At 39.5% G+C, this 10,663-nt stretch overlaps 1 protein-coding gene across 7 annotated transcripts; it reads right to left on the bottom strand.

Annotated features, from left to right (window-relative positions):
• Positions 1-3: 3 nt before the first annotated feature.
• C7H10orf95 (chromosome 7 C10orf95 homolog) lies at positions 4-10,088 on the bottom strand. 7 transcript variants are annotated; one of them, XM_061636168.1, is made up of 3 exons: positions 10,023-10,088; positions 9,564-9,639; positions 4-1,523 (listed from the first exon to the last, which is right to left on the bottom strand). In XM_061636168.1, the coding sequence occupies exon 3, from the start codon at positions 1,442-1,444 to the stop codon at positions 800-802; it is 645 nt and encodes a 214-aa protein (XP_061492152.1). In that variant the 5' UTR covers positions 1,445-1,523; positions 9,564-9,639; positions 10,023-10,088; the 3' UTR covers positions 4-799. The 7 variants fall into 7 exon arrangements, with proteins under 7 accessions (XP_061492152.1, XP_061492154.1, XP_061492151.1 ...); XM_061636170.1 differs by lacking the exons at positions 9,564-9,639; positions 10,023-10,088 and adding exons at positions 4,041-4,131; positions 5,135-5,418; XM_061636167.1 differs by lacking the exons at positions 9,564-9,639; positions 10,023-10,088 and adding an exon at positions 9,076-9,338.
• Positions 10,089-10,663: the final 575 nt, after the last annotated feature.

Here is a 10,663-nt window from a genome sequence, read left to right as displayed (position 1 = left end):
AAACATGCTTGTTCTTCTTTATTTAAAATGCTCCATAGCTTATATACATAACAGGTTGCAACCTGATGGCGAAGCTCAGCATAACTGTCTACAACTGTTAGTGTAACCAGGAAAGAACCACCAGTGTCATAATACATGTTTCAGAAGGTGGAATTCATAATAAACTTAGTCTCTCTGCTATGTTAAAACTACTCTGATCCCATTTGGTTTTTTGTGTCAAGAGAGTCACAGGCATGACCAGATTCTTAGTATACCATCACCTTGTCACCTCAAGTTCAATTTCTAAATAATTCCATGGTGAATTTGGGTTATTTAGTTAAACAGCCAGTGTTCATCCGGGGGAGGGGGGGAGGAAGACAGGCAGAGAAGCAATCCCTACAACAACCGGATGGGATGAATTTATAGTGAAAAATGGCAAAGTACTGCTACTAGGAAGAATATCTGCCAGAAACTACCATCACAGTTTTTATAAGTACATTTTTGGTTGATCAGATAGAAATGCCATAGTATTGGCACTCATCTGGAGTCACTCAAAAAGGCTCAGGTGCTGGCACAATTAGCAACATCTTCCTACAGCACAAGAAAAAAATAAGTGTACATATTGGTCAGTGTACAAGCACCAATCTCCAACAATCAATAGCTACTAGGAATGTTTTTGGAAGTTATAAAAATGTTACAGAAGAATCTCTCCCAGTTTTCTGTTCTGTGCTTATAACTCAGCTTGTAGCATCATTGCCACTGGCTCTTGGGTATAAACAGAGAGGTACTAATTCAGTCAGTATTATTTAAACTATTTGCATCATCTCTTAGATTTCTTTTTCTTTTTCCTGTTGCGGTCTTCACTGCTGTCCTCAGTTTCACTAACAGTTGGGGTAGGTTCCTTTCGGATTATTCTCTTTTCTACCCTGTATTCTTGTTCTCCGACTCTAGGGTCTCCTTTCACAATAAATTCCCCATTGTGGTAGATTATAGAAACATCAGTCCTTGGATAGGTGCCATAGACCCTTCTGAGATCATCTTTCACAAACTCTGGCAAGTCCCTCCTAGGCCCCACAATCCTCTCAAGCCTACCCCAATGGAGCTCTCCTCTCAAGGTGAACCCCTCAGGCCATACATCCTCACCTGGTCTATGATAGGTCAGATTAGGATGATAATTAGCATAGGGGTTGTACAGAGGATGAGGGCTCACTTGGGGGAAGTGCCAGAAGGGGTAAGGATAGAAGTAGGGATTTGCACCATGGATGTGATGGTACTCTATTTGGTTTGCGGAATTGTCATTGTAACCATTATAGCCCATGATCACAGCAAAAGGCCTACTGTAGAAGTTGTTCATCTGAACTGGAGGGAACATGGTGGTGTGTGGAGTATCTGACAGTCGACTTGGCCCAAGAGGCAGATAGTTATAAGGAAAGGTCTGCATCATGCTTGGATAGTATAGAGCCATAGTGGAAGATGGTACACGTTATTTCTTCTCAAGCAAGCATTACTTTCTCACACAGCATCTCATCTAGGTATCTCCCAAGCTGTTGAAACAAAAAGAGATGTTAAATTGTGGCAAAGATAAATATGCACAAGATGATTCATTTGACAAAAAGTTATGACCACTAGTTTGAAAGCAAATGGAATAAATGTCATATGCAAATTTTACTTGTGTACAGTAAGTAACTGGCCTAGGATTTTACCACAAAAGACATCCAATTTTACATTCAAAGCCCAAGCCCCACCCCTGAAAGATATGGAGAAAAGCTGCTTTAGAAAAGGTACTTCTGTATGCAATCTAGAAAATAGTTGAAAATAAAAATAGTCCAGATGCAAAACTTTTGACTTTTCCAGAGTGTAGAGGTTTTTGTAGCAAAGGGGATAAATGTGAGCAAAAATTGGAAGTGCAGAAAGTTTGGATAATAGAAATGATATAATGCCATCTGTGTGCAATATGGTTTTATGGAGCACAAGCCTGTACTCTTATAGGATATACAATCTAAAACTAACAGTGGACAAAAGTAGGGGCTTTTTTACAGTAGGGCATGGGGGCTAGGGAGTAGCAAAAGTCTTCATGGAAAAATGGGTTTTCATAAATAAGAGTGGTGGCATCTCTCCAGAACCATGCCAGCCTATAATTTCAGTGCCCAGCAAATGGCCCCCTTCATGCAGGGGTGGATATATGCCACAATTCTGCACAAACACACAATGCTGGATTGGGAGCAACAGCAAGCAGAGAATCTGTTTGCTTTTTAAATGTCTATATGGTTGCAGTGATATGTTTAAAATAAGTGAATAACATTTTCAATGGGCAACTGGCAAGTCTTCAGTGTTCTACATATATCCTTGTCCTTTAAAAAAACCTATAAAGGAAAACAGAATAGTGCAAAATAAGTAAATTTGAATATCTTAATTTGCATAAGTTGTTTGTATCTGCATACACATTGTTGCGCTGTGTGTTTGTGTGTGCTTAATTTCATTTTAAAGCAACACCACAGCAGCAGAGAGTAACAGGAGATGTTGAAATGCGAGTGTGCCAGCGTGTGGGTGTGTTTGCCTACGAAAGCAGGCTTTTACCCTGCAACAGCATCACTAAGACTGGAGACTTAGTAAAATAAGAAAAGCTACTTTATTTATAGAAATACATTGTAGATAGAAAAGCATACCTAGTTCTAACAACTAAGTTGGAGGCATAACGCCCAGGTGTAGGAGTTAGCCCCATGCTTGGAGAGAGGAGAGACCAAAGGATGTCTCCTCTCTCCCAGACAGTCGGAGGTCAAAGGAAAGGAAAGGGCAGAAGGAGGAGGGGCAGGTAAGCTTCCCTAAAGATGTAACAGTCTAGCGACAGAAGGAAGTCAGTCAGAGCATCACAGGTAAAGGTAAACAAGCCTATCCATCTGGAGGACCCTAGCTCTATCTTCCTTCTGGAGCACAAACAAAAGAACAAAACAGGAGTGCTAAAAACAAGAACAAGGTTCTGCACCAAGGTAACCCCAAGTACACACATATCTGTTCTTTAGTACACACAACACACTATGTATGAGAGTCCCATATATAAGATGCTCGGTATTGAGCTCTGTTGAACCCACTTGCAGAGAGTTGCATGCAGTGTCTGCACATACAGTTGTTTTGCTGTGTGCTTATATGAGAGAAAGCATAACTGGCCAATGTTGCTTCTCCATGCCCAAATCAGCTCACAATAAAACTCAAACATTAAAATACAGCATATTTGAAAACTCTATTGAACCCCGTTGTAGAGAGTTGCATGCAGTGTCTGCGCATGTGGTTGTTTTGCGTGTGCCTTTGTGCTGGAAAGCACAACTGGCCATTGTTTGTTTGTATATTTATTTATTACATTTATATACCGCCCCATAGCTGAAGCTCTCTAGGGGGTTTACAGCAATTAAAAACATTAAAAACAAATATACAAATTTAAAAACACAATTTAATTAAAAAAAAAAACAATTTAAGAACACATGCTAAAACGCCTGGGAGAAGAGGAAAGTCTTGACCTGGTGCTGAAAAGGTAACATTGTTGCTTCTCCATGTCCAAATCAGCTCACAATAAACCTCAAATACAGCATATTTGAAGAATAGTTACAAAATGTATCAATGAGTTCAAACACAAAGTTAGCCATTGATTAGATGTATCATAGCATAAATTCAGTATTATGAAATGATGCACTCTGTTAAGCAGTTCACATCTTCCTAGCACATGCACAAACACACATATTTGCTAGTCAAATGGCCAGACCATTAGGTTTGTTATTTACCTCTAAGTCACACTGAATTCAGTGGGACTTAGGACAGCAGCACTCAGTCCCCATATTACGCTACACACTTTCTTGTTCTGCTCTCAAGGACTTGCAGGAGTCAAGTCAAACTGAGAAAGAAAGGCTTGCTGTACTGCTAAGAATATGATGCATGGATTCATTACATGCATGGCCATACAAGGCAAACACACACTTCTTAGAAACAGATCTTTCACAATAACATGTGCCCTAAACAATATGCTATAATATTTAAGTGGCTTTAGAACTGTTGGGACAAGTCTTGCTTACCTATAATAAGCAGGAACTAGCAAGCTTTCACAAAAATATGTTTTATATAGCAGTCTATTTACACTCTCCTGCTTTGCCAGGATACAGATTGCTGCAAGCCAATGCAAATAGATACTTAATTTTATACACATCAGAGAACATTTTAAACACATTTTCAGGCCTTAATAAATTGAACCAGGACATAGCAAGTATCTGGGCATGAGCTAAAATCTTCTAGGACTACAAAAAACTAATTTATTTTGTCTTTCTTTATTTGTAGAATTGGTTATAGACTACCCTTTTAAGCACAGCTCACCCATGGCAGTTTACCTCTCAAGTACACTAGAATTCAAAAACAATTTTAACAGCAGCACTGCAAGTATTTAAGAATATAGGCCAGTCAAAATAAACCAGCAAAATAAATTCCAACAAATTAGAAACACTATCTGTTCTAAAACAGCTCTCTAAAGTAATAGCCCTAATAAAGAAATGGCATCTGAAAATAAAATGGGTTTTAAAACCATCTTAAAAACATTTGAAGAGGTGTTCCAACCTCACCTCATTGGGGAACAAGTTCATAATTTGAAGGCTACCGCAATAATATATGATTGTGTAAGTGAGCCCTTAATGTACAAGAGCACCCTTAGATTCTCCATTTGGAAGTAGCAAGTGAGCACTAACCTCATCTTGTACAGACAAGGATGGCCATCAGAAGCTAGGTTGCTGACATGGAACAGCCTATGAGTTAGCACAGCCAGATGGGAGTATAAGAGGATGGGGGAAACTCAGCATAGCAAATTTCTGCCCCTCCCATCTCATTGTCCTCAAAGTTATTTCACATCAAGGAGGAATGAAACTTCTATAACAAGTCTGATATCAAAATCCAGTCACCTCCAAACATATGTTTGAACATGTAGCCAAGACTTTTGGCTGATCAGTTAACACCCCCCCAACATGTGAAAATAGTCCCCTAGCAGTCCCTACTACCCATATTTCTATCTGCTCCAAGATCTTCATCCCCAATCCCACTCTAGACCCCACCTGTAGAAGTCTAACCCTCAACCACACATTCCTTCCTTCATCTCTCCCCCCCCTCCCATGCCCCATCATCCCACCTGATGATTCCACTTTTGGTCACAAATCATACAGAGAATTCAAAGTCTGCACCCTTAAGCTTCCTAGCAAGGAGAAGGAAGAAGAGATTACACGAGGCTGAAGCCCCCTGCATTAAGAAGTTGAAACAGTTACTGTGCTTTCAAATCCAGAGGTGGCACACCAGCAGTCAATGAATGTTTAGTGTCTCTGGCAAAGTGCAGGAAGTAGGCAAGGAAACATAATTATCAGCCTCTTTAATCCTGAACGGTTCTCTCTTTTCAAGCTTTGTTGTCAGGAGAAAAGAACACAGAAATGGATAGCAACCAGGTGCAGACTCTTGAATGTGTAAAAAATCCAGCTGGGAGAGTTTCAAGGTCTCTTACTTACTCTGCTCCTCCTTGGTCTTTTAAAAAAGCAATAGCTTGGTCTCTTGCTGTGGAGATTCAGACACAACTCTTCTCAAGAAGAGCCTGGCTCTATTGCAATAACCACTCCTAGCAACTCCCAGCCCAGGCCATGTTTAAAGGAACAATGGTTTCTAGGCAAACAGCAACAGACACAGGCCTGATAAAGTACAGGTAAGAAGTTTCAGTGTCCCCCCGCTTATCTATGATTACCAATTGTAAGTATGATCCTCTGCTAAACAAGCATTTTATTAAAGGCAAATGAAGAAACAGACTATTAGTTCATTTTTCTCCTTTAACAATTACAAAGTTAAAAAACTCATCAAAAAGGGGTCTTCTCACTTTTTAAAACTCTTCATCAGCATATACATTTCTAAAATGAGACATTTATTTATTTATTTAGTAAAGTCGCTTTTCTACACAGGTAGTGCACTCAAAGTGACTTACAATTAAGAAAAGATAAAAAATAAACTAAAAGATTAAAACATATAAAAAGTTAAAAATAAAAACAGTACATAAGGCTGTAGAGCAACCTTTCTTAGGAAGGCTACACATACAGAAGCCCTCCAAAAACCTTCCAAAGTTAAGAACCAAATGCTTGGGATAAATGTTTTTTGGCTGGCACCTAAAAATGGATAATGATGGGGCCAGGCGTACCTCTCTAGGGAGAGCGTTCTGGGTCTCAGGTTTGGCTGAAGCCATATCCTTTTCCATGAAAACCCTTTCCCCAATCCCAGAGATGACCAAGGTCAGCCCAGAAGCTATACAAGCCCAACTAACTGCTTTGTGCAAGTAATATTTTTTGCTGCGATACAGCTGCAGCCTTTTATCCTGTTATGTTGCTGGAAGATCCAAGGGTGCGCTTCTGGCCTTATGTGGAGCATCACCATTAGATTTTGTATGCAACTCATGTAATCTGTTCCAGCATTGTTTGCAACAGTGCAAAGGGTACACCACTGAAATCACACACTACAGCCATTCACAGAGCAATTCTAACCAGACAGATATACTGGCATCTCTCCTGTGTAAATTAAGCTACATTCTAACCGCTCCTGGCAGAGGGTTGGGGTGTGTGTGCAGTGTAAACCTTCATTTTCTACCCTTCAATTGACTCCTATGGAGTGAATTTCAGTTGCACCTGCATTTTTGGTGACATAAGTTACACAGAGCTCTATGAATGAAATAGGATGCAGCACAAGTTTGCTTATCCCTCTCCCCATCCTCAATACAAACATTCCCCACCATTCACACACTCCTTTTTTGCCCTTTACACCAGCTTAACTTCTGTTGGCTTAACTTTGGCCAGCAGGGCTTTCTCTCAATTGATATAAATAGGTATGTGGGGATAAGTCATTTATGCTGCTTTAAGAGCAGCTCAGCCGGTAAGGGGGGGTGGGAGAAAGAGAAAAGATATGCTAGCTGAGTGCTAGGATTGCACCATTAGTACTGGCATTCTGAAGACATGGGATACAGCAACTTTGCTGAAACTAAGCAGGTGTGGCTCTCCAGTGCCTGGATGTCCCAAATGTATGCTGTTCTTTTAGTAAAGTAGCAGTGTCTGCTCTTCCTGGAAACCTCAGGGCAGCCCTGACTCTCTGGCTACAGTGTTTTCTATGTGCACAAATCATTTTTTTAAATGCAACTCCCCTGTAGTCTACTACTTCATTCTGTAATGGATTGGTCCAACACCTTTCCAAGCCAGCTGTGTTTAATAATTTTAGCACCGCTATAGAGCCACATTTTGAGCACTAGGTGGACCTCCCCAAGGAGGACAGAGTGCAAGCTTCTCAACTCTGCTTTTTGTCTTGTGGTTGGACCCCCAGAACTAGACATCTCTTTATGCAGATAGCTCCTGCAATCTTCTGGGCTTGATGCACAGCACATACTCTCTCCATTTTTAAAAAAAGAATTTTCCTTACGTGACTGTCCATTAATTTTGAGAAGATTTAACAGTCTTTCCCGATTGATCACAGTTCCCCCTGACAGCTCTCACCCTCCCCAAGCTTTTCACATATCTGTTACTAGCATATCAAATACAGCAGCTTTGGAGATCTAGAAGTGTGGAGACAGAACTTTCTATTGACTGAAGGGTAGTATAATTTTCCTTTGTATTTATCATATGTCTTTTTTTTAAATTGTTGTTTGGGGGCAAGTCTTAAATTCAGGAGGGGGTGGGACATGGCTTCACACACACATGCCCGAAACCTGATAGCATCCTTTAGCATCCAGACAAGGATGCAGTTACAAAGCTGAATTGTTTCCAGAAATAAGTTTAACAACTATAGCTTGTCAGATGAATAACTGAACAAACAAGTCACAGCATTAGCAGCATGCAAGAAGCCTCATCTACTAGGCCAAAGAAAATGAAGACAACAACTCAACATAAACGAAGACCAGAAGCCTAAAGCCAAGATTTTGATAGATATGAATGTTTGTAACATCCCTTGGAAAAAAGCCATGGGGGTATATCCTCCTTCCCCTACTATCTTGAGTCACCCTTCTTTCTGTCCCCCATGGTCCTAACCCTTAACTCCACTGTTTTGCCTCCTACCCCAACTCCTATTATTCTGCCCCAGATGCTAGCCACCAACTGTTATTTCCCATTGTCTCCTATCTTCTCTCCCCCAATTGCCAGCTTCCTGGCCCATGTGCTGTCTCTCCCTTGCTCTTCTCCCAGGTGCATGCTGTAGCAAGATTTCACATCCACAAGTGCAGCACAGTAAGACAGAGTTCTCACAACAGAAAATGTATTGTTGTGGCAACAGTGATTCCAGTATATTTTGGGAATAGGGAAATGAATTTGTGCCAGTTTTTCTCAAACTATAATCAGATGGATAATGACAGGTAAATGCCCAAACATATGTATAATCTAGCACTAGATGCAGCCTGTGCAAGATGGAAGAGGAGAGATGATTTTATTTATTTAAGACATTTCTATCCCACCCTTCTACCCTACAATAGGGCCCTCAGAGCAGCTCACAATAAAATCATGATGATTTAACATTTACTTCCACTGGCGTTTACTAGAGATAGTTTGTTGACCTAGGAAGTTCAGATAATGCACATCATCATTATTGCTGATAATTTAAACAGCAAGCTATTTGCACCACAGAAATTAAATCGATAAGACTACTCAAGTGAGCAGTATGGATGGCAGTATCTATCTAGTCACAGGGTTTGCAATCAAAATTAGTGTTTTCTAAACTTAAAAGTTGAAAAGGTAAGTTTAAGGCACCACACACAATAGTGGGAGATAAAACACAGATGACTGACCAGTATAAAGCCTAGCCAAAATGTTTCTGTGATATGCTAAAATTGTTTGCTAAAATTTGTCCAGGAAAGGGGATCAGAGGCAGAGAAGAACATAGTTCCCGTCTTTAGAAGATGACTATGAAAAAATCAATAGGTGTGCAATGTATCTCACCCTTTCTTGATTAGCTACACATATTGAAGTGTTATCTTGCACTTTAGATGTCAATTAACATAGGAAACTACCTTATATCAAATCAATCTCTTCACATAAACTCTGTAACCATGAAACAAAAACTAAGACTTACCTTGTATAACGGTAAGATTAAAATAAATCAGAGAGCTTAGAATACTTTGTATATTTGAAATGTTAATATTTAAAACCATTGACTATTTTCACATTTGTTATAATACAACTTAACAAAAAACTGCTATTTTTACAATTAATTCTCTTTTATCATTGTGAATCCCCACTCTATCCTTACAATAACACACATTCTTTTGCAACTGAACAGTTTAGAATTTGTAATAATCTCTGTCCTCCCATTACTTTTAGCTAAGTAGCTTCCATTAGCTATTTTTATCAAACACATTAAGCAGCTGAGATAATTTAGCTATCTACAATTATTATGCAAGGAAGGAACCAATTAACATATAAACAATATAAATCAAGCTCAAGCAAAAGTGTTATTTCATTAGCCTCTGACTGTTACAAGATTCATGCAATATTTTAGTAGCTGGTTTTCTGTTATCGTTCCACATTATTTGTTAGACTTTGTATGCAGTGTAAACAAACCTGTAATATTCATGTGGATACTCATAAATAAAGCTTCTTTCTTGCAAAAGAAAATTGTATGTAGGCTGCAGTAATCCTGTGAAGAGAAAAAAATGCCAGAGAATGTAAATTTTTGCAGGATTGTGATACCTGCTGTAAACAGTAAAATGTTTAACTGATCATGTTACACCCATCATTTCATCTCAGTTATCTATAGTGCAATCCTAACCCTGTCTACTTAGAAGGAAGTCCTATTTAATTAAATGGGGCCTACTCCCAGGTACATGGGATTAGAATTGCAGCCTTGTTAAAGCACGTGAATGACTCAGCCTCAGGGTATAAAAGTTTTCCAGATACGGTGATATTTTTTGAGCAATGCAAATTCCATATGGGGAAAATGATCAACAACTATATAGATGGGGTGATCCAATTAACACTGTGAACGTAGATTTTGAAAAAGCTTTCAGTAAAGTTCCTCACCAACTTCTGATTAAGCTTGGCAGTCATGGAGTAAGGACAGGTCCTTTATAGCTCAATAACTGGTTAAACAGCAGGAAGCAGGAAGTAGGAATAAATGGATAGTTCTCACAATGGAGGGATGTAAGAAGTGGGGTGCCCCAGGGGCTGGTATTGGGACCTGAGCTTTTTAACTTGTTCATAAATGACTTGGAGTTAGGGGTAAACAGTAGAGTTGCCAAGTTTGCTAGTGACACCAAATTGTTGAGGGTGGTAAAAACAAGAAGGGATTGTACGGTGCTCCAAAAGGATCTCTCTGAATGGAGTCAGTGGGCATAAAAATGGCAAATGCAATTCAATGCAAGCAAGTGTAAAGTGATGCACATTGAGGTAAATAGATCCTAATTTCACATATAACTGATGGGGTCTGAACTGGCTGTGACTGATTAGGAAAGAGACCTTAGAGATGTAGTAGACAGCAGCCAGCTTGATGAAAATGTGGACCCAGTGTGTGGCAGCTGTGAAAAAGGCAAATTCCCTGTTAGGGATTATTAAGAAAAGGATTGAAAACCAAACTGCAAATACCATAATGCTATTTATACAAAACTATGGTGTGACTGTACTTGGAATACTGTTAGAATTCTAGTGGCTGCACCTCAAAAAAG

Source organism: Rhineura floridana, chromosome 7, assembly GCF_030035675.1.
Source record: "Rhineura floridana isolate rRhiFlo1 chromosome 7, rRhiFlo1.hap2, whole genome shotgun sequence".
NCBI lineage: Eukaryota > Metazoa > Chordata > Lepidosauria > Squamata > Rhineuridae > Rhineura > Rhineura floridana.
The sequence above is the reverse complement of the archived record's forward strand: the minus strand, read 5'-3'. Positions and strand labels throughout refer to the sequence as shown.